Genomic DNA, 24,784 nt, shown 5'->3' on the forward strand with positions numbered 1-24,784 from the left:
CTCTGCAAAGAAGAGATGTATAACCTGTTTACAGTCTGGAAACTAGAAATGGATGCAGTCAGCAGCCTGGTGGGGTGTGCTGTCTGTAGGGCCAGGCCTCACTTGACTCACAGACTTTTACACTTAGCTCAGTCACTCCCTGGACACTTATCTTGAGCACTGTTTCTCAGTCAATAGAACCCATCTTTATGGGTGTGTTTTTAAAGAGTTTCAACATAAACATGCTTTAAACTTTGTTGTATACATGGGATTGAGTTAACTATCATTAGCTGTGCTGAAATATGCCTGAGATAAAGCATCAAGTGTGACTTAGAAGTCTGAACCAACACCAGCACTGAGTAGTGCTGAATCAGTTTCCTTTCTGCCTCGTATGGACCATTACTCTGCTGGCTGTGGTGTTTGCAGAGAGCCCTCAACTCAACACCTAGTCTTTTCAAAGCCTCAGAGAATAGGCCCCAATACCAATCTGGACCAGAGTGAACATTTGAAAAAGGAACCTTGACGGCTGTCAAGTGAACTTTTGGCTCAGTGGGGAAAGCTGCTTGCTGGCAAATCTGACAGCCAGAGTTTGATACCCAGGACCCACATCATAGAAGGCAAGAATCAACTGCTCTAAGTAGATTAATAAAAATGTTTAATAAAATAAAAATGGGGAGGGGGGCTGGAGAGATGGCTCAGAGGTTAAGAGCACTGCTTGCTCCTCCAAAGGTCCTGAGTTCAATTCCCAGCAACCAATGGTGGCTCACAACCACCTATAATGAGATCTGGTGCCCTTTTCTGGAGTACAGGTACATGCATCCAAAACACTGTGTGCTTAATAAATAAATAAATCTTTTTTTAAAAAAACTACAAAAAATAAAATAATAAAATAAAAATGGCATTTTGTGGTGTGTGAAGACTGTTAGAGCTCAATAAACTAGCAAGAGCAGGGCAACGCTACTAGAGCCTGCCATGACCATCTCTGTTGAGGCTTGGAGTCATCTTCTGCAGAGGCAAATGGCACTGGCTGCCATCAGAGACCACTTAGCCCAGCCATCCTAAAAATAATCATCTGGTCATTTGTGTTAAGGAAATCCTTTGAAATCAGACCAGTTCATAAGGAAGTTCAGAGAACACCATCACTAAGGAATAAGTAATCCTGCTTCCTATGTCCAAGTACAGTAAACTCTGAGGAGCTGTCCTGAGCCGTGGACCTGTTCATGTGACACTAACATAGTTCTACAGACATGTATTAATGACTCTTTTATTCAAAGAACAAATGATTTCAGACATAAGACCCAAGTTTGTACACTACACATGCAACACACACACACTTACTTGTATTTCTACATTGTACATTATATATTCTAACACTAGTTACTAGATCTCTCCCCCTCCCATATATGAAAGCTCACCCTGACCTCCAGCAGATATATATAAGAAAATCTTCAAAGGGTAGCCTGGCCTACTACTTCGGGCAGTGTCATCCCTAGACTGGTGGTCCTAGGTTACATACAGTAAGAAAGCAGGCTAAGCAAGCCATAGAGAGCAAGTTAGAAAGCAACCCTCCTCTGTGCCTCTCCTTCAGTTCCTGTTTCCAGGAGTCTACCTGGAGTTCCTGCCCTGACTATATGCAGTAATGGACTTTAAGCTGTAAGCAGAAATAAACTCTTTCCTTCCTAGCTTGCTTTAGGTCATGGTGTTTATCACATCAATAGAAACCTGACTACAATACCACTGCCTAAGAAGTAAGATACAAATGTCCCAACTGACTTCTTTACAATGGATTAACATAAAAATGTTTCAAAAGTAAGCTGTAACACTTCAGCAGCTATGATAAACACCTAGTTATTGATTATAAGTGGGATAGCAAAAACATTCAATGTCACAAGGAAGCACTTAGATTACTCTTCACTGAATGTATGAATCATCATTTCAGGAATTAGTTTAAAAATCTGCATAACAGTAACAAAAATTTTTTTAAAAGCAGAAAAAAAATTTGATCATTTTACAATCATGTGACAACATTTTTTTTTGGTGGGGGATGTTATTCAAGTCAGGGTATCTGTGTGTAGCCGTGGCTGTCCTGGACTCTCTTTGAAGACCAGGCTGGTCTCAAACTCACAGCGATCTGCCTGCCTCTGCCTCTAGAGTGCTCGGATTAAAGGTGTTGAGCCACCATGCCTGGCTCATGAGAACATTTGGGGGGGGGGGAGAGGGAGAGAGAGGGAGAGGGGGCGGGCCTGAGGTGCCCCAGTAGATGCCAGCGATGCAAGTGAGGACCTGAGTCTGTACTCCCAGAGGCATATAAAAAACCCTAGCACATAACATGCAGTTTGCTGAGTTGAAGAGCTTCAACTTGGGTGAGAGACTGTGTCTGAAAAGTACAAATGAAGAGTGACACAAGAAAGAGATCCCGCATCAACCTCTGGCCTCAACACATACACACATGTATGCACACCTTCACGTCCATACTCACATCAACAAGCACACCTACCCACACACAACACTGAAGACAAAAATATAAGTGAAACATGTAAACAACCTTCAAACTGATTTATTATACTATACAAAATAAAAAGCATTAAAACCACAGCACATTTTACTGCTACCAGGACCACTTCTCAACAATAAACCTGAAGAGAGTTGCCTTAGTGACTCGTCTTCCTTAAGCTTGTTGATTAATGACAAGAAACTAAACCTTCATGTATCAACAGATGAAATGTATTAACAACTAATACGGTCCAGTAACAGAGCTTACTGGAGATTTTATGCCTTCATTTTTATTACTTTTATGCTTTCTAAGTTGAAATATATTAAAAGACTTCTTTTGGGCACATTAGTTTCAATTTTAAAACATATGTTACAGGAAATTCAGCAATTAAAAGAAATCTCAATAGCTAGGTAAAAATTAATCATGCCCACATCTCAAGAATCAGCACAACATTAGTCATTAGAAGAAAAACAATGAGGACACAAACAGATAATAAAATTTAATAGCAGTTTCTTTTTAAGTAATTTGAGCTAAAAACCTTGATTTCTGTTAAGTATGTTTCTTTGGAATAAATGCAGTAGGCAATTGAAAATGACTGAAAGTATGAATTATGTTTTAATTATTTATAAAAAGTTGTTCAGGCTCTGGTGAGAGGGCTCAGTGATTTGGCACACTTGCTCTTGCAGAAGACTGTGGTTAGAATTCCAGCACCCACATGGCAGCTCTCAAACTCTGTAACTCCAGTGCAGGATCTGACACCATCTCTTGAACTCAGTGTGCACCAGGTTCGTATGTGGTTGCACACACAGACATGTAAACAGAACACTCATACACATAACATAAATCTACAAGAGATAAAGTGTTTTGCTAATTGATAATCTACCTGTCCAACATAGATCTATTGTGTCACTAAGAAAAACATAACCAGAACCTTCAATCCTGCCTGAAGTACTTAAGAATCCATTTATAACCACACCTCTGCTGCACAAAGCCTCAGTTGGGCTCCAAGAGCTGAGGATTTTGCTGTTTTCTTCAACCAGTTCAAGCATTATTCACACTAGGATAGATACAAACCCATAACAGAGGAGGAGACAAAAAGCAAATGGCAAGTGGAAGAGGAAGAAGAGCAAAAGGGCAAAACAGGAAACTGCCCTCCCAGGAAGACAGAGTGCAGTGACTGTCCTAAGCGTCCTGTGCTTCCTATCCTCTGTAAGGCTCTCTCTATTGGAAACCATGACACACCACACAGAATGGCATGCCAAAGCCCTACACACAGTAAGCTATTTCAATTCACAGGCTTTATTTCAAACTCAAGCCTAAGAGCCCTTGATCCATAAAACTGTCAAGGCAGAATTTTAGCATTATTACACCCCAAATCTTCACTTTCACTGCTGGCCAAGGATCAACACCCACGTAATATGTCTTGGAAAGAGAAGCCAGAGTTAAAGTAAACAGTTCCATAAAATAGAGTCTGACATATACAGACATATGTACACAGTAATTTCCACTAAACTTATTATGGAGTAACTGAATATTATAAGGAGGGAGCTTTGTATGATGACATACAAATTATGGTACAAACAGAAGACAGAATGTTAAACTACTACTCAAAAGGTTTAAAACCAGTAACCAAAATGTACTTTGAGTACAAACATCCTGTTTTCTTTTCAGATGATGCCATATGACATTTAGTAAGTGAAAATCCAGTCATCACATATGATTTATCTATACTTTAATTAAAAAATTACATGGCAACTTTCCTATTTTTTTTCTCATTGCATAGCACAGAGATTTCTTCTGTACGTACTTAACCAGGATCAACAACACTGTTCAAGAACCAGCATACTGCACACAATTGTTCTTACGGGGAAACTACGGGTATAAATACTTACTTATCAAAGCTATCGCTATTTTTGATGAAGCTCTCCAGTTTTTCCTTGGCATATTCCACCACATCTGAATGAAGTTCAATCCCATGATTTATTCCAAAAGGACCTGTAATTGTAGCAGTGGTTTTTACAAAAATATTAATGATATGCCCCAGAGTTCTAATTTCTGTGCACTTATCTATCCATGGCATTTAAAGAGGGCAAGAAATAGGCAAACATCTACTAGCTGGATTTTAGAGCTGAATGAAAAACTATGTACACAGATTCAGTATAGTAAGGTGGAGGGGTGTTTGCCTACTTTCTATGACGAGGAAGAGGGAGAGAACACAGTAGTGAGAGATTACAGGGCTATTAACTTACAGGTCTCCAAAGACACATTTTTGGCAGGAAGCTATGGTCCAAGTAATCACAGATCTCCAGGTTTACGTGGTGGTGACACTTTGCAATTCTGAGTCTGGAACCAGAGCTTGTCCCACTCACCATCTGCCCCTCCGGCCCACTGTGTTGCTAACTTGAGCCCTCAGGCTGGCCTTCAAGTCACTATGCAGTCCACGCTGGTCTCTAACTTGATTCTCCTGCCTCAACTTCCAGAGTTGCAAGGGGAAAGATGCGTGCATCACCAAAGCCAGCTGAGGCTGAATCTTTACTATAAAGCTGGGCAGTGGTGGTGCACACCTTTAATCCCAGAACTTGGGAGGCAGAGGCAGGTGGATTCCTGTGAGTTTGAGGCCAGCCTGGTCTACAAAGGGAGTCCAGGACAGCCAAGGCTACACAGAGAAGGCTACACCCTGTCTCAAAAAAAAAAAAAAAAAAAAAAAAAAAGAATCTTTACCATAACCTTTACTTATCATTTATTCAAAATCTGGTGGTTCTCACGTGTGCAGTTAAGAGTTCCAGAAAACTTCATGCCTTTGACACCATACTTCTTTTTACACATGATGATGGCTGAAGAGACCTCCGAGGAGAAGGGCTGGAGAGCTGAGCTGACTCAATGCTCCCCTGTAAGCGGCAGATAATATTTTCTCACGGAGATCTAGGGCACAGTGTTTACTAAGGTTACTACTACACATCCTGTGTCCACAATCCTCACAAAGGTAGTCACATGACTGCAGCTGAACCACAAGTTCTCCTCATCGGCTGAAATGGAACCGAACAGGTGTGTGCTTCGTATTCTTCTACTCTGGTCTGAGAGATATCCTGAGAAGGTTGTGTTTTCTTCTCAATCTTGTTTTGGGGAAGGAGTCACTCCCAACTATCCCTGAACTTAGACATTCTCCTGCCTCTGCCTCTGCCTCTGCCTCTGGAATGCTGGGATTAAAGGTGTGTGCTATCATGCCTAGCTTAATAATTTTTCATAAAAAAATTCTGTAACTGCAGATGTCCTCTACTATCTGTCACAAGACAATGAATTTCAGACTAGTATTTATTAACCACGAACTACTTTAAAGTAACAAAAGAGTTAACTACAGAAGATCAAATTTAGATGTTCAAAGAGTACAGAAAAAATTGACAGAAAATGTTCACAGTGTTCAAACCAAATACCAAATGCATATTCTTTCTCTTGTCACCACATTCTTTTTAGTTACTTACTTAGAAAAAACAGAAAACTGATTTTTACCAAGAAAATGCATTTAGACAAGAAATTTTAACAGAGAATTTGACTCAGTAAACACAACACAGGGATTAGTTTGTTTTCTTTTTCTCCCCACCCCCCTTCACTTTGGTGAGGTTTTGTTTTTGTTTGGGAGGTGGGGTGGGGAGCTGAGACAAGGTCACACAGAAATGTTATGCAATGGAGAATGACTTCAAGAATTGGTCCTGTCACCACTTCTCAAGTAATGGGATTATGGCAGTAGTCACCATGGCAACCAACCTGAAATATTATGTTTTTAAACATGAACAAACTGAGGCAATCCTAAGCACTTCTTTTTTACTGTTTCCTTATAAACTGGTCAGCTTTCATCTGAAAACTGAAATGTCAGTCCAACATCATTTAATACTTCCTCATACTAAAAGCAGTAAAAGATGTTTTTTTAAAAAATCCCCACCCCCAAATTATATGTAGAATCTAACACACAGTGATGTCACCTGTTAACACATACCCAATCTGAGCATCCTGAGAACTTGAGTTTCCAATAGAGTCTATACATGCCAGAGAAAGTTCAGCCTAGAAACACTTGGAGGAGAGTCAGGTAGATTAAGGAGATAATACAGTCAAAGTATATTACAGACATGAAAATAGCCTTGTGCAACCTTGTACAATAAAGTAATAGTAATAGAAGTATGTACTTTAAAGCTTGTTCAAGTTAAAGCTGCCTTATAGACAATCACCTATAACTGAAGCTGATATGTAGAAAATGCTGGCTGGTATTTTCCTCCACCTGTCAGAAAATAGCACTTTAAAAACTATAGCTATCAGTAGCTGAAATTGTTTGAAAGTCATCTTAGCCTTGTCCACCTCACCTGTCTGTAGACATGGGAGACCACATGCATCAGCTACTTGTGTCTTTCAAGTACCATTTTCATTTTTAACTTGAAATAAAAATTATTAAAAATTAAAGTGAAAAGTTAATATCAAACTGTAATCACTTAATAAATACTACAGGTAAGAAAAGCCTTACAACCAAATTAATCTCAATTTGCTTCTATCTTCCATGATCCACTCAGGTAAAATCTCTAAGAGGAACTTGTACTCCCATTATCCATTAATATTTAGTAATAATTTTCAAACACTTTGTGCAAAAAATAAGACATGAACAAAATATTGCTGGCATTCTATATTTCCTGTAAGACCAAATGCAAAAGCGAAGAATCTGAAAATGAAGGTTTCCATTGCTATTTCAAGCTGACTAATTTACACAAGAGTGTAGACTTGAGACTAGGTCAAAAGGACAAAGACAGGCTGTTCCTCACTTCAAGATGCTTCCATTACTGTCTGAAAACACTCTATCAACTTTCAGAAATGGGACATTTCTGTAACTATCTTTTATTTTTGGAGGTTATAAGTACATTATTTTCCCTTCCTTTCCATCCTCCCAAACCTTCTCAACCCCTCTTTCAAATTCATGACCTTTTTCTATTAAGTCTTGTTACATACATATATTATATTTACCTATCTATTACATATATATTCCTAAATACATAAATACAACCTTCACAGGATATATGATGTTACCTGTATGTGTGGTTTCAGGGCTGACCGTTTGGTACTGGATAACCAGTTGCTGTACTCTTTCCTGGGGAAGACTATTTCTCCTACTCTCATCATTCTGAAAGCGCATTTTGTATATATTTTTTAATTTCATTGTATTTTTTCTGCATGTGAGGGTATCAGATCCCTAGGAGTGAGAGTGGCAGATAGTTGTGAGCTGCCATGTAGGTGCTAGGAACTGAACCCAGGTTCTCTGGAAAAATAGCCACTGTTCTTATGACCCATCTTAAGGAATATGTTTTCTTACCTAACTTATTTTTCATATCATCTTAACATAAGGCAGTTAGTAATTTCAGAAGTAGAATGTACGGTGGTCCAGCTGTAACCCCATACTCAGCAGACGGGGGCAACAAGATCAAGTTTAAAGTCTCAACTATACAGCTGGGGAAAAAACAATTTTCCCTCAGTAATATATTAAAAACTATTTTCAAACACAGCATATATACAGAGAACACACTATTAAAAGATAATACAGACCTCTGTTTTAAAATGGAATTGCTTAATTTTAAAGCAACATGGAGGCATACCTTTATCACGTAATAATCAAGCCATTAACACTGAATTAAATTTAAAAGATAAATATATTAGTAAAAGGCAAAATTCATGGACAGGAGAGGAGTCTCAGCAGCTAAGAGCGTGTGCTGCTCTTGCAGAGGACTCGGGTTCCTAGGCTCAAAGTCCTGCCTGTAACGCAAGCTCCAAGGGCCTCCAGAGGCACCTGTACTCTTACACACATATTCAAAGGAACACACACGCACGCACGCACGCACGCACGCACGCACGCACGCACGCGCACACACACACACACACACACTAATGGTTAAAAAGTAGAAAGCAGAGCTGAAATAGCAATGTTATTATAGTCACAGAACGTGCTTTCAACTAGAACATATCAAGTTGTCATAAATGTGGGACAATGCTGATGGTTACAACTCAAAAAGAGAACCACAGGGAAATAGGACACAGGAAACTGAAGGCACAGCCGGCTACTTCTGAAAATAGAGACTGAAAGATCTAAGGTAGGAAGGCCATCTCATTATACACTGTTTAAAAATGTGTTTTACCTGGGCTGGGTGTGGTGGTGTACATCTTTAATCCCAGCACGTGGGAGGCAAGGGCAGGTGGATGGCTGTCAGTTCGAGGCCAGCCTGGTCTACAAAGTGAGTCCAGGACAGCCAAAGCTACACAGAGAAACCCTGTCTTGAGAAACAAGAAAGAAAGAAAGAAAGAAAGAAAGAAGGAAGGAAGGAAGGAAGGAAGGAAGGAAGGAAGGAAGGAAGGAAAGAAAAGCAAGCATTCCTCCCATAAACACGTGCAACCTGTCAATCAAAACCTAACAGGCTAGGACTAAGGAGGTGTTAACATAAAAGTGATTGCTGTGAAAGTACGGGAAACCAATTCTGAATCCTAGAACCCATCTAAATCCAGTCCTTAGCTTGTCTGCAATCCCTGTGTTCCTACTGCAGATGGAAGGCCAAGCAAGAGACCCAGAAGCTCGCAGGCTGACTAGCCTCGCTATGCAACAATCAACAACCGAGAATCCGTGTCTCGAACCAGGTAGAACAGTGATGACCAACACCTGCGGAGGGCCGCTGACCGCTACAAGCCCGCTGTGGCATGCGCTCACGCCTCCCTACCCCACATGAAATGGTAAAGCTACACAAGGCTCAAGGTGATCTTCAGTTGTTTAGCCTAGTCAAGGCCAAAATGGTTACATGAGATCCTGTCACAGGAAGAAAGGAGAAGATAAAATAAAAATAGAAAATAAAAAACCATGAAAGTCTAGATTTTTAAAAAGACATTATTATGTATATCAAACAACAGTATAAGTTGCCAATGGGAAGAAAAATAGTTCTCTAGATGAAATGTGAATGTGATTTTGTATTCAACACAACTCAATGCTATTTATTCAAATAAGCCAAGAAAGATTATGAAATAATAAAGGTTTCATTTCTATAATAAACAGTTTTAAAGAGAAAATACTAACAGTTGACACACCTCTTAACAATTAACTTCCAAAGAGAAAATTGAAAGAGTCAGTTTATTAAAACAAATAAGAGTTACTAAGAAATATCTAGTCTGTATATTTGAAATTATTTAAGACTGACTAAAGTTCATATATCATAAATAACAAATTTAACAAAATTCTAATGTAATAAAGACCAATTATCTCTTTTAACAACTGTACCTAGCCCTAACTGGCTCACATATACATCAGTTAGTCAATAATTAAAGTGTGCATGTAACGGTCAGTAATTACTAGATAAAACACAGTAACTCTATTCTATCTGCAGCTGGGTCTTCTTCACCTGATAACACACATACGCTAGTCATCCGGAGGACCCAAAGCTTTACACTACACAAACAAAGCTCACACTGCTACTGGCATTTTCTATAAGGCTAATTCACAGAACACAATCCAGACAAAAGGGGCTCTTAACCGAGAACTGGAAGATCCGCTAGAAGGAAATGATCAAACCTGCAAGTTCAGTTGGGAACACTTAAAGCCAAACTGCATGGTGTTCTTCCCTGTGGAACAACCTAGGATTAGTTGTTTTTGGTTTTTTTTTTTGGGGGGGGTGGAGGAGGGGACAGTTTGACTGGGTTTCTTTGTGTATTCTTGGCTGTCCTCGAGACTCACTTTGCAGACCAGTCTGTCCTCAAACTCACAGCGATCCACCTGCCTCTGCCTCCTGAGTGCTGGGATTACAGGCGTGTGCTACCACACCCAGCCGCAACCTAGGATTAATCAACTACTTCCTGGAAATTATTTTTTACTCTAAAAGGAATCTTGAGGATCCACAACTGCTTACTTAAAAGCGCCTCCTTTGCAGTGAAATATCAGAGGTAACAGACCATCAGAAATTATGATGTGATCCAATTCCTCTTACAGACCATGTTAGGGGCACAAGCAGCATTGTAACTTACAGAAGTGGTTCTCAGCCACGATGGTACATCAATAACCTAGGAACATAAAAGCAGGACAAACATGACCTGTGTAAAGCCATTATTCCTGGGTCCTACTGCACACATGCCAAAGGCACTCCCTCTACGGTATGGCCTGGTCAGGCTAAAGTAATAACACACATCCAGGGCTCTGGTGCAGAAATGCACCCTCCTAATTATTAATTACAAAGCCCACCCTGATTTTCTAAAACACACACACACACACCTCTGTGATTCAGCCTGATAAGAGCTGACCCCAGTTCAGGCTAGTCTTGAATTCTCAGCAGTATTCTTGCCTCAGGACAGGGTTAAGGGCATGTACCACCATGCCCAACTCAGACTGAGTAATTCTCAGTGCTTTGGACCATTCGAATCTCTGTTTTCATTTTTAAAGTAATACCAAAAGTTAACAATGACTAATGTAAAAACATTTGGCTAAGCCTTAATATTTACCACAAGAGGGAGTAGATGAACTGGCTATTTGGTTTCTATGAAACCAATATAGAGTCAATTATATTAAATTAGACATATAAAATACCTTTTAATAAATTATATTGGTTATTCATAACCCTAGTTATAATATTTTTTATTTTTTATTAATTCATTCATATTCTATCTCAATAGTTATCCCATCCCTTGTATCCTCCCATTCCTCCCTCCCTCCCACTTTCCCCCTACTCCCCTCTCCTATGACTGTGACTGAAGGGGTCCTCCTCCCCCTGTATATGCTCATAGGGCATCAAGTCTCTTCTTGATATCCTTCCTCTGAGTGCCACCAGGCCTCCCCATCAAGGGGACGTGGTCAAATATATGGGGCACCAGAGTTTGTGGAAAGTAAGTCCCCACTCTCCACTCAACCGTGGAGAATGTCTTGTCCATTGGCTAGATCTGGGTCGGGGTTCAATGTTTGCTGCACGTATAGTTCTTGAATGGTGCCATAGTTTGAGCAGGACCCCTGGGCCCAGATATATCCATCATAATGCTCTTCTTGTAGATTTCTAGTACCCTTTGGATCCTTCTTTCCCCATTCTCCCATGCTTCTCTCACCTAAAGTCCCAATAGGATGTCCTCTCATCTGTCCCACTTTCCTGATAAGTGAAGACTTTCATGGGACATGCCCCTTGGGCTAGTGTCCAGATATAAGTGAGTATATACCATTTGAGTCTTTCTGCTTCTGGGTTAACTCACTCATTATGATCATTTCTAGTTCAATCCATTTGTCTACAAACTTTGGAAATTCCTTGTTTTTAATAGCTGAAGCCACATCCCATCAACAGAAACAGCAAAATGACTGAAGGACAGCATAAGAACATAAACAACAACTCTAGTTATATTAAATAAGACTTTTGGAAGTAGAAGTAACTAAATTTGTAGATATGACAGGTAAGACTGAATTATAGTAGCATAATGTGTCAGAACTTAGCCAGTTTCAAGATACCATGTGTGTAATCCTCGCACCTGGGAAGTGAAAACAGGAAGATCAGGAGTCAAGATCACTTCGGCTACAGTTAAGCTCAAACCTAAACTGCACAGGCTCTGGTACCCCAGCAAACCAAACATGTGGGAGGGAGGGTGTGTGCAATTCTCAGAGTTCTGCCAATTCTATCTAACAGTGATCAAGGACAACTACTGTCCACCTTGTCCTAAGTCTTACCATGTAACAGGTTAGTGATTCTCAAGATGAGAAACTTATCTCTCCTCTCTGGGTTTGGAAAAGGCCTCATGAAAAAATGCTAGAATTTGCCAGTTAACATCTTAAAAGGCACCAGACTCATCCAAGACATAACTACCACTTCCTTTTTACTTCATTTTAGCAATGTATTGGCTTGTTGAGACACTGTCTCATGAATTTTTTTTGTTGTTAGTGGCTTTTAAGACAGAGTCTCATTGCAGTTTGGTCTGGCATTGAACTCTTGAACTTGATATGTATTAAGGATTTTTTCAAATTCATGATTCTCCTTCCTCTACCCCCACCCCCACACACAAATTTATGGAGCTTCAGAGCTTGATCCAAATTCTTTTACCAAAATTAATTTCCTCAGAATTCAGACTTCCCCCCCCCCCTTTTTTTTTTAAAGACAGGGTCTTCTTTTGTAGCTCAAGCTGGTCTTGAACTTAAAGCCTCCCATTCTGTGCTGGAATTTCAGTTGCCACTACGATGCTCACCTCACATTTACTGTACCTGAAGGCATCAGGGCCAGCAAAGGCTGACTCACCGAAATGTGTTTTTATGGAGCAGAACGAAGAAGAGCTAATAGAGAAGTGCTATGGTTCTCTATTGGCCATTCTCAGCAGCTGATATAGGGTCCAATGTAAATACTTCATAAGCATATGATAAAGGAAAGAAATCGCAAATTTATACCAAAACCAGTATTAGGGAATAAGTCTTACAAATGAATATATTAGATTCAAACCTAATTTAATAGAAAAACTGTTGAAGACATTAAATATTTACTTTTTATCTGTAAGACAGTTTTCTTTTCACTTCAAGCTAACTCTCATCCCTCTAGGCATCCATCACATAAGTATTATTTAAAAATCAAGGTGCCCTTAGAGCTTCATGTTACTGTGCAAGTGGGGAAGTCATTGGATTAAATGCAAGATGAAAAAAAAAAAGGAAAGTCATTTCAAAGCATGCTTTTTTACTTTTGGGTTCTAAGACCTGGACATTGAATTTGTTGCCTGCTCTATGGCATAAGATTAAAGAGGCTGATATTCAAGTCTTTACCTAAGGCAGTTTAGAATAAAACTGCACCTTTCACCAAGAAAAGAAACACAGGACAAAGAAGAAAATATAATGAATTTTTTGTACTGTGTGGAAAAGAACTGAGAGAAGGACTGGTTGAGGACATGGACTGTATGTGTACGGATGCAGGCTGGGAGTACTCTCCAATGTCCATGTCCAGACCTGGGCAGGGAGACCCTGAGGTTGTGGAAATTCATGGGTCCTTCAACAATCAAGGATACCGAAACCAAACAAAATAAAAGTGAGATCTATCCTTCACTATAGGATGTTTTGTTTTGTTTTGCTTTGTTTTGTTTAATGGACAAAGCATTTACAAAAACAGTAGGCAATCTGGAAATTAGACATCCAAAGAGAAAAGGAGTGTTATGAAACACTGTCTTCAAGATACAACAGGCCCGGACCCTGACAATCATGAACACACAGCAGCTGAGGATGCCTGCACAAGACCCGCATATGTCTATTGCCTGCAACATTACATTTTGGATGAAGGAGAGGGATGTGCTACTGAACCCCTCTATCCTTCCCTGATGAGCTATTGGCAGAGGAGGGGTGTCATTTTCTTCAGGAGTATGGACACTGGTAAGCTGCCCATGCACCAGTAAATAGCCTCTATTGTGATCACACACGTAACTGTGTCTGAAACAAAGACAGAGAGGGGAAGACTAATGGAAAGAAGGGTTCAAGAGTGGAAAGGAGGGCAGTAAAAGTATGAATATTACACAACACACTACATGAAACACTCTCTTATGCATGTGTGCATGTATGCACGTGGCACACACACAACAAATAAATAAAATTCCAAGAATGGAATAGGCCGACTCTGTTAGAAGGCAGACTTAAGCAGAATGTGAAGAATGATTCCAGGGAAAACAAAAGCCTCCCTGCAAACCAAGCAAGCCTGTGAATTATAATCAGCTTCTGCCACTATTTGACACACTCAGCTCAACACATAGCATAGCCTAAGGATGACTGTACCACAAGGAAAGAAACTATTCTACAGCTGTGAGCTTTGATACTACAAGACTAGTTCATGAACTCTTTCACACAGAGAAACAAATGCAAAAAGGCAGTAGTTTTCTACTCTTGTGGTAGTTATGGTCTGTAAAGTCCAACAGACACTGTCCAAAGGAACACTGTGTGTGTGTGTGTGTGTGTGTGTATGTGTGTGTGTGTGTGTGTGTGTGTGTGTGTGTGTGAGAGAGAGAGAGAGAGAGAGAGAGAGAGAGAGAGAGAGAGAGAGAGAGAGAGAGAGAGAGACAGACAGACAGACAGACAGACAGACAGACAGACAGACAGACAGAGACAGAGACAGGAGAGGGAGATGGAGGATAGATTACAATTTTACATACTAAACTTTCAACGTAATAGAATCTACTTAATTTTACTAAAACTCAGAATGTGACTTGCCTAAGGTTGTCACAGGGACTGGGGTCGTATTTAAGATTCAAGCTCCACTCACTGGCCTCAGTTCAATGCAGTGTCTTGCCCAACACAAGCAAGAGAGTTCCTGCACTTCTACTAGGAACACACACACGTGACTCAACATTTCTTCTCCTCTGCATCAGAGCTGCACCAAAGTGCTGCACTCTTAGGAGCTACAAAAGTGCTAAACTCATTGGGGAGGGGGTCACGAAAGCACTGCATTCATAAACCTTACAACTAAATTTGGCAAAAACAAAAAGGAGCATCTGCTATAGAGATGTTAATACCAAACATAGACAGGTAAACCACTTAGAAAACTTTTCTATCACTAAGGGGATTTCCTCACACTTTCTAACAATGTTTGATGTAATAAACCTAGAGAAACAATTACTCTGAAAATGAATAATTCCATGGTATGTTATGGAATCTGCATGCCATTTGCTGCTATTAATTTGTAAAAGGCAGCAATAATAACCATAAAGAAAATCACGAGAACACCAACTTTTAGAGGCAGCAGCAGCAACAAGCATGGGTGACTCAATATGACACCAGAGACACTTACATTGCTGCTCTACTCACAAAAGCAGGGAAGTGAAATCAACCTACGTCCATCAACAGATGAACACATAATAAAAGTGTGGTGCATACAGACAGTGGAATATTATTCAGCTGTAAAGAAAAAAATCTACAGTAAAATGGGTGAAATTGAAAAAAATATAAAGCAAGGTAGCTCTGTGTGGTCGCTCACATAGGTGGCTCTTACCTCCTAACTATTACATCTAAACATCCAGATAGGAGAATAGAGGCTCCAAAAACAAGAAAGGCATCCATGAGACAAGAAAAAGGAAGCTTTGAGAAGGAATCAGAGAACAGGACATATGAGATAATAAAATAGAAAAGGGAATATTAATGGCAAGAGGGCACAGTGGGGAAGAAAAGGCATGAGCTGAAAATCAATCACAAGGAAGCAGGTGTGAAAAATGCCAGAAAGAAGCCTTGTAAACTAATTCTCAAAAAAAAAATTTTTAAAGGCATGCTAATAATGGAATACACGATGTTGGGATGGAAAACAAGATGCACAGATGCCTATATAGGACTAAACAGTGCAGTGTACACAGGCACTTTGACAGCTTAAGTACGATAAGACTAAGAGAAAACATTCTCAAGAGAGATTTGTTCACAACCAAAACCAAGTCACTATGAAGAATGTTCATCATTACTTAAAATTCAGAAATCTTTTCTTAAAAGACAGAATAAAGGACCAAGACTAAATCCAACACTTAATGTGGGAAATAGAAATTCCCTTAGGAGGATGTGTTCTATCTCACAGGAACAAAGAGCTGGGGCAGGACCACTTTAAGGACGTCTGTACAGAACCTGAAGAAACATTATAAAATCTGATGCTAAAAATGCTTACATACAAAGCACAAAGAAATACAAGCAACAATAACAACGTGCAATGAGCAGGGGAAAACCTTGCACAGACCCTGCACCAAAGCTATGCAAATAATAACCAACTAGTACTGAACAGATGCTCACTTCACTAATTATGGAAGTGTCAAACTGAACCACCAATGAACCAACAATTCACATCCACTTATATGGCTACTAAAAGATAAAAAGGCCCCCAGTCTTAAAAGGGAGGTGAAGCTCAGTGGTAGGCTGAATGTATGCTTAGTATACACAAGGCCCTAAGTTTTGGGGTTTTTTGTTTGCTTAGGTTTTTTGTTTTGTTTTGTTTTGTTGTTTTTGTTTTTGTTTTTTTCTGAGACAGGGTCTCTCTGTGTAGCCTTGGCTCTCCTGGAGTCACTTTGTAGACCAGGCTGGCCTCAAACTCACAGTGATCTGCCTGCCTCTGCCTCCCGTGTGCTGGGATTAAAGGCATGTGCCACCACACCCAGCAAGGCCCTAAATTTTATCCTGAATAAGGAGAGAGGGAAATACAGACTATTTATACAATACATACAACACTGTCAGAGAGGATGCTGGCAAGCCAAAACCTCATACAATTACAATGTTGGTGGAAATGTAAAGTGCTGAGGCCAAATTTTAAGCCTGGCAATTTCTTAAAAAGCAAACATAATTTTACCTTCTGCCCAACAATCCCAGCTCTGTGATCTACACAGGAGAAAGAAATTGTCTAGCCAAGACTTTCTATAGAATTCTCATGGCAGTACTCACAAATAGGCAACAGCAGTAGCTGAAAAAAAAAAATCAATTGTGAACTGATTTAAACAAAAATGTGATGACATTTATTCCTGGGGTCACAGACTCCAGACGTGAGTTGTGAAGCCACAGCTGGGTGTCAAAAACCAGATGCAAATAATGCTGTGTGCTCCTACTGCTAGCAAAGGCCCAGAAAGGTAACCTAGAGGAGCAGCTGCCTGCCAAGGCTACAGCAGGAACCCAGAGTGGGAACGACTGAACACAGCCTAACAACAGAGGCAGTTAAAGATTAGACTGTGGCAAAGTTAGTACAACGCTACATTTTTAGTAAAAATCACCAAGTTAAAGATTTAAAAATCGTAAACTTGGGGCTGGAGAGATGGCTGTGGTATGAGTGCTGGCTGCTCTTCCAGTTCAACTGCCAGCGCCCACACGGCAGCTCACAGCTTTCTGTAACTCCAGTCTCAGGGGGATCCAATGCCTTTTTCTGGCTTCCAAAAGAACAAGGCGCACACATGGTGCACAGACATATGTGAAGGCAAGGCACTCATACATAGAAACTAAAAATAAAGCGGGGAAAAGATAAGCGTTATAGTATATAAACTATACGTTATTAAAGAAGAGGGCGTGAGGGGGAGCAAAGACATATACAAATGCAGAGGGAGAACGTGTGAGAACATTGTCTGAGGGCAAAGGCAACGTAAGCATTCTGAATAAGGATCATTTAACATCCTAATACACACACACACACGCACACGCACGCGCACGCGCACTCACACACACACACACAAATAGGTTCCATCAGGAAAATCAGAATAAATCGCCAAGCTAAAAGGAATGGGATGAAGAGGAATCACCCCTGCCTGAATCAGCAGCTATAAGAATGACAGTAATGGTGATGGTTTGGTATTTAATTCAATTTTAAAAGTTTTGGGAAGCTTCTTTTTTCCTTCTCTCCATCTTCCATTTAATTATACAGGAACAAATATAGTGCTGAGATTCCTCTGTAAAAATCCTGAGCTCTGGGAAGACAGTTAAATGAGCAGAACAGAATTCATTTTGAATTTGGAACTGAAGATGATGTTTTAATCCAATATAATAGGGTTTGAAGTGATCTACTCTCCAAGTCTGGAGCAAAATGAAACTTACAGATACCTGTTTTCAAGTATACTTTAACTATCAAAAACTATCTGAAGAAAACTCTAACGTCCCCTCACTGAACAAGAATGCTCTAATTATGGCCCATCCTCCATATTCCACTTTCTGAGGTGAGACAAGAAGTCCCCAAAGGCATCTTATCCCTGAACTGCATACTAGCAAACCAGGGATGGCCTGCTCCCCAGCTGCTGCATGCATCACTGTAACAGAACCATGACAAGTGCATGCCGAGCAACAGGCTTCTTTAATGTGGCGGCCATGCAAGGAGGGGCCACACGCACATAGTCAGAGAATTACAGGCTATCTGTAAGCACTCCTCCAGGTTCACATGATTTTTTTGTTTGCCCTCCCCCTGGTTTAACACATAGAATACAAATCAAAGTACAAGGGTGTAGGGTAGGGCAGTTAGCAGATTAAAATTCAGCTATGATCATTGCCTCACAGTTGTTCTTTCTTGTCTTTTAAGTATTTTTCACCAACTATACAGTTCTAATAAAAAGAATAATAATTAAACTCTGGTTTTAATTATGCAGGATGACAAAGAAATCTTGAGGCAGTATCCAGAAGCTATGGTTATATAGTAAGCTACATGTCCATGGCTTACTGGGCATCTGTTAACAAGAGAAAAATGCCTAACGCACTATAAAACAGAGGGTCTGTTTCCCCAACACTGCTGCTGGCCATGATTAAAAGACAAAATAATATAGTTCAAGGCCAGTTTAAGGCCTTGAACCTTTGTGGCCATATAACTTAATCTGTGGGTGGCTGGGGCTAGTCAATGATTCTAGTCAGGCTACTGATTACAAAACACACCTCAACATACCTTTGGTTGGACTGATTCCCTAGCAGGGGATAAATGGGTCAGCTGTCTTGAAACAAAGAGACAAAACCTCTTCTCAATAAGCCTCTACCAAACAGAAGTAACAGATACAAGTTGTTCCTATCAGAGGACAGAGAAGAACATCATACTAACGTAAGGTTTTCAGTGTCTGTTTTGTGGTAAAAATGTAGTGATGTGATGCCCTTTTTGACCAGCTAGGCATCAAAAACTAATTCAGTTGTGAAAAAAGCCAGATATTTTAATGAAACAAACGACAGGTTCCATGACTAAATCATATGACTAGTGGCACAGAACAAGCCCTGATTTCAGCCCTGAAAATACCTGACAGTGACAAATTGTGACCGCATTTAACTGAGCAGAGACACAGAAACCTATGATAGTGTGTGTCAGTCTCTACTTTACAACCTCCAACTACATCTCCTCACTACTGTAGGAGGAATGTAACCCAAGTCTTGACCCTGTAACTTTGGCATATAGCTCAACTACAGAAGCTATCACACGAGGCAGGAACTGTTCGTTTTCTTTCTTGGAAACTGGTCCCAGGCCACGGAGGCAAGAGTTTATGTCATCCATCTTAGTGCTACCCTTAGCTGCTTCCAGGCAGCCCAGGGAATGTGATGGAGGGAGCCAATACGTTAGTAACCCCGTGGGTGCTCATTTTCTATGCGACATGTCTTATGGAGCCGAGGTCCCTCTATGCACTAATTTCCCACCACAATCCGTATTCCCACTCACCTTCTAGCCAGGGATTTCACGTAAGTAACTGAACCTCACTCACTTACAGCAGCTTAATAATAACATATTCTTCAAAGGCTTTCTGGGAACATTGAAAGAGCCTTATACAATGCCAACATTCACTTTGAGAGTCCCTTTTGATCCCTGCTGTACTCCCACTCCAGAAGCCTGGTACAACAGACACAAAACAGGCTGCAATATGCCCTTTCTGTTATTCTTCTCCAGTATTCTGCTTTGCCTCGCAATGCCACGTGATCTAAGTTCCACACTCCTGTCTTCAGGACTGGCACAATTAATTCCTTTTCCATTTAAAATGAGACACTAATAAAATGGTCAAGAATAGTGTATCACTTTACATACACCTAATACTCTGCAGCTTCTTGCTTTTGGGAGGGGTAAGAGGGTGTGAAATAGGTCTCATGTGTCCCAGGCTGGTCTCAAACTCATTATGCAGCATGTAACTAAGGATGATTTTGAGTTTTTATTCTCCTACCACCGTGCTGGTAATGTGAAGTATCGGGTCGCAGCAGGGCTTTGTACATGCTAGGTAAGTATCCTACCAACTGAGCTCCAGACCCAGGCCCAGTTGCTAGATTTTAAGTACTGTTCTACTATAACTCAACAGAATAGTGCACGAGCTGACCAACCCCCAGGGGCAGGGCTGGGAAAGGAGAGATTACTACAACTGTGTGCTTCCACACCAATGAAAGAACTATGCTGCTTTAAACCAACACATTCAGACATACCAAACACAGTTATAAACGCTGTAGGTCATGGAGAGCCATGCAAACTCAGCTCACTTTATAAATGGAAATTTACAAAAATAAAATTACCTAAAATTAAGCCCACCATTGTACTTAAGTATCCGGTTCCACTGCCCAGGTTAAGAAAAGACAATCCTGGTTGAAGTTTCAAAGCTTCCATAACTTCAGAATAAATGCAAGGTGCTGACAAGTGTATGTTCCCGTGCTTCCAGGCTAAGTCTTTGTAAGCATTGTCTCTGTAGCCTTCCAGATAGTAATCCCCGCGGTCAATGGCTCTGAAGGCTTGCTCTACTCTCTCAGTTCGGATGTACTGAGCTTCTTTAAGGTTATCAATTAAGTCATCATTATCTTCCCCAGCACTCACAGCTCCTCCCATGACAGTATTCAAATCAAATCATAAGTTAAAATGTAACGGATTAGTAGAAATGGCTTCCAATAATGTGTGCTTTTTCTTTTTAATATTGAACTTGATTTCCAAAAATAAATTAAACCTGGAAAAGAGTAAAAATAAACAAGTTTAATGTGTGTCATAATACTTAACTACCATTTCCCAAATATACATTCTGTTCTAGCCACAATGTTAAATGACTTAAATAGATTATTTCACTTAATTCTTATAACAATCATGGAAGTTGAGGCTAAAAATTTAAGTTAACTAGTACTGGTCCCATATGGTGACCACAAGTCACATATCCAGACATTAACCGATTGTAATTACACGCAACTTAAAATTCAATTAAATCAGCTTTGTCAGATTCACACACTTAACAGCTACCTGTGGCAGAAGGTACAGGCAGCTAGCTACCAGGTAGCTGCCACATCACACTATATGAGTCTGGAGAATGAGGCTGCTGCCAACTTAGTACCAGGTCTTTCTAACTCAAAGACCATGCTCTGAATCATTCAGATACATTTATAGTAAGAATAAACCTGGATTAATGACTTAAAATTCCTAACCTTAGAAGCCAATAATTCCACATGGTTTGCATTCTAAATATTTAATATTTATGATACCTAAACACTTAGTGAACATGCATCACCTCATGTCATCAAAAGATGATACAGAGACATTCAGTTCAGCCTTGAGGACATGTATAACTGGGGAGGAAAGGCTGGAAAAAATATATACTCCAAACAGATAATAAACAGAAGAGAGGAAAGAGCCAGACATGCTAATCCATGCCTGTGATGCCAGTGCTCAGGAAGATCAGAAGTCACATCAAGTATGTTCTTGAGCATAATGGAGCAAAAGCAAACTCAATTGGCAGGAGAAGTTCTGGAAAATTCTCAAATACTTGAAAATGAAACATTAAATGTTCCCAAACAGCCCACAGTCAACGATCGCAAGCAAATTTTTTTTCAGTATATTAAAAAACTTAAACAAAAGTGAAAGTGAAAGTGAAGCCAGGAGGTGGTGGCACACACCTTTAGTCCAAGCACTCAGGAGGCAGAGGCAGGTGGATCTCTGAGTTCTAGGCCTGGCTAGTCTACAGAGGAAATTCCAGGACAACCAAGGATACACAGGGAAACCTAGTCTCAAAAAACAAAGTTGAAAGAGAAAAACCAACATACCAAAACCACAAGATGCATCAAATTTGAACCAGGCCTTGTGGTACAGGCCCATAACCCAGTTATTCAAGAGGCTGAAGCACAAAGACCACACATTGGATTCGCTTGGCTATCCTAGACTACTGATTACGTTCAGGGCCAACCTGGGCAACAGAGAGAGATCTTGTCTCAAAAAGATGCCAGGGATGGTGGTATACACCTAAAATCCCAACATGGAGAGTGGAAGAGGATCAGAAGCTACAATCGTCCTTGACTACACAGTAAGCTGGAGGCCAGCCTGGGCTTTGTGAGGTCTTCCCTCAAAACTCAACGTGGGAGCAGAAGAGCAGGGAAAAGCTGAGATAAACCCAATGACAAAGCTCTTGGCCAACATGCACAAGCCCCTCTGTTCAATGCCCAGTATGGCTCAGGATCACTGTAAGGGAAGAAACAGCCAGTGGCCCGAGTTCCTGGACTAGGGTAGGGGTGAGGGTGGGAGTGTTGGTCGCAAATAGACCACATTGCTTAATTATGTATGATATTTAAACCTTGTACTCACATTACGACATGAAGATGGACTGGGGGACATCACTGGATCTCAATGTCCCTCTCCCAAATGTTGCTATATTAAACAAATACTCTTTTCCTGGATTTTCAATATTAACTTGGCTTTTATTTAGCCTATTACAAATAGGTGGCCCGCCCTGGCCTCTTAGGACTGTGAGGGCATACAACCTGGCTGCCTGATCAAAAAGACTATAATCAGTCTGCCAGATTAATAGGTTTATGCTAACGCCAACTAATCTGAACATACCATGCATGCCGTCTATGTCTTAGCTATTGTTCGGCTATGAGGAGACATCATGACCAAGGCAATTTATAAAATAAAGTATTTAATTGGGATTTTGCTTACAATGTCATAAAGCTAGTCCATGAAAATCATGGTGAGGGAGCAGAGCAGCAAGTAGGCATGGCACTGAAGCTCTGAGAGCACATTTGAGAGAGATAGAAAGAGACAGAGAGACAGACACAGATAGAGAGACAAACACAGAGAAAGACCAGGCCTGGCATAGGCTTTTGAAACCTAAAGCCAACCCCCAGTGACACACCTCCTCCAACAACACCACGCCTCCTATTCCTTTCCAAATGGTTCCACTCACTGAGGACCAAGCATTCTAACATATGAGCATATGAGGGCCATTCTCACTCAAACCATCACACCAAACAATATACTACTACAACTCCTGAAATATGCAGCCTCAGCCATAACTGTTTCAAACAGCTTATATCAGACTTTCTGCAACCACATGCCTTGGAGAATTCTAGGATCCTACAATAATTCCTATGTAAGTCTGAGTTTAGGAAGCATATCAGATGCTGATGGCCTAGCAAGATTAAATACCACTATTGTAAAAGACAGGAAAACGAAGCCTCATTAGCATGTGAGTTTACGGTAATAAGTGCAAACGCCCTTCCTCTGGCTGTAGGGACAAGCCACTCGGACTGACTTAGAGTTGGCTGGGAGCCACCCTCCTGTGCTGCCTTTCCTCCTATTGCAACATTAGGCCCTTTAACAAGTTGCCCTTCAGAGGCCTCCTCTTACCTACTTTCCTAGCAGTGCAGGCTGGTATAAAGAAGACAACATCTATTTTCAGTAACTGTGCAAGGCCTAAAGTGGAGGGACTGGGATAGCCATAAAACCTTCAACCTACAGTCTGTCCTGCTTGCAGTGTTCTGGGACCAGAACCTAGCATAATTGTCATCAGAGAGACCAGAAATCAGTTCATCCAGGAACTGATAGGAGCTGATGCAGATTCCCACAGCCAAACAATCAGAGTTCTGGGAGTCCTGCTAATGAGAGGGAGGAAGGATTGGAGGAACCAGAGAGGCCAGGGACACCGTGAGAACAAGGCCCACAGAACCAACTGACCAGGACTCATGGGTGCTCACAAAGTTCAGGGAGGCTGCAGAGGTTTGGCCTAAGTTCTCTGCATAGCTTGATATTCTTGTGGGATTCCTAACTGAGGAGGTGGGGCTGTCTCTGACTCTTTTGCCTGCTTAGAGGACCCTTCTCCTACTAGATTGGCTTTTCCAGCCTTAATATGAGGTTATGTACCGGGTGTTAGTGTAGCTTTTTGTGCCGTGTTTGGTCCAGGTCCCCGGGAGGCCTGTTCTTTTCTGAGAGAAGGCGGAAAATAAAAAAAGAAACAGAAACAAAAAACTTAATTTTAAGGAAGGAAGAGGCATCTCAGACAGCAAAGGGGCAAGGCAGAGCATCAAACAGGCTACCTGACACCCTAAATGAGGCAGCTGAACAGTTCAGAAAGGGCTGTAACAGGAAAGAGAGGAACAGCATGCAAAGCTGAGGTTAAAGGGCAGAAGGCCTTAAAGAGAAGAGGACCAAAGCCGAGTGTGGTAGTACATGCCTGTAATCCCAGCACTTGGGAGGCAGAGGCAGGCAGATCGATGTGAGTTCAATGCCAGCCTGGTCTACAAAGCGAGTCCAGGACAGCCTGGGCTACACAGAGAAACCCTGTCTCGAAAAACCAAAAAGAAAAGAAAAGAAGGAGAGAAGAGGACCACAGGCCTTGACTACGGAAGCTGCTAGTAACTAAGGAATGCCAACATGCTAGGACTGAGCAAGAGCTGCCGTATGTGTGGATGTGAGAGTTCCACATCTCAGGGGCTGCATAAGAGCTGTAACACAAGAGGGCATGCACCTGCCATCACCTCTGAGCACCACTGTCAAATGCCAAGAATAGGAGAGGTGACATAACTAGCACCTGAAGAGCTTCTCCCTGCCTGCAGTGTCTATCCCAGTAGAGAAAAGGGCCTCAGCCAGATGGCCAGTAGCAAGAGGGGCAGTGTAAAAACCCTAAGAAACT

At 40.9% G+C, this 24,784-nt stretch overlaps 1 protein-coding gene across 4 annotated transcripts in view; it reads right to left on the reverse strand.

Annotated features, from left to right (window-relative positions):
* Positions 1 to 24,784, reverse strand: part of PCMTD1 (protein-L-isoaspartate (D-aspartate) O-methyltransferase domain containing 1) — a 73,831-nt gene that overhangs the window by 20,830 nt on the left and 28,217 nt on the right. For 2 of the 4 annotated variants that reach the window (XM_084784748.1, XM_084784749.1), the window contains 2 exons: positions 20,421 to 20,842; positions 4,366 to 4,468 (listed from right to left, as the gene is read on the reverse strand). In XM_084784748.1, the coding sequence (XP_084640874.1) occupies positions 4,366 to 4,468; positions 20,421 to 20,727 (410 nt within the window). In that variant the 5' untranslated portion in view covers positions 20,728 to 20,842. Of the gene's footprint in view, positions 1 to 4,365; positions 4,469 to 20,420; positions 20,843 to 24,784 lie in introns of those variants that run through there. The other 2 variants (XM_084784750.1, XM_084784751.1) reach the window with 1 other exon arrangement.

The sequence above is a fragment of the Acomys minous genome (genome assembly GCF_964271855.1).
Source record: "Acomys minous genome assembly, chromosome: 1".
NCBI lineage: Eukaryota > Metazoa > Chordata > Mammalia > Rodentia > Muridae > Acomys > Acomys minous.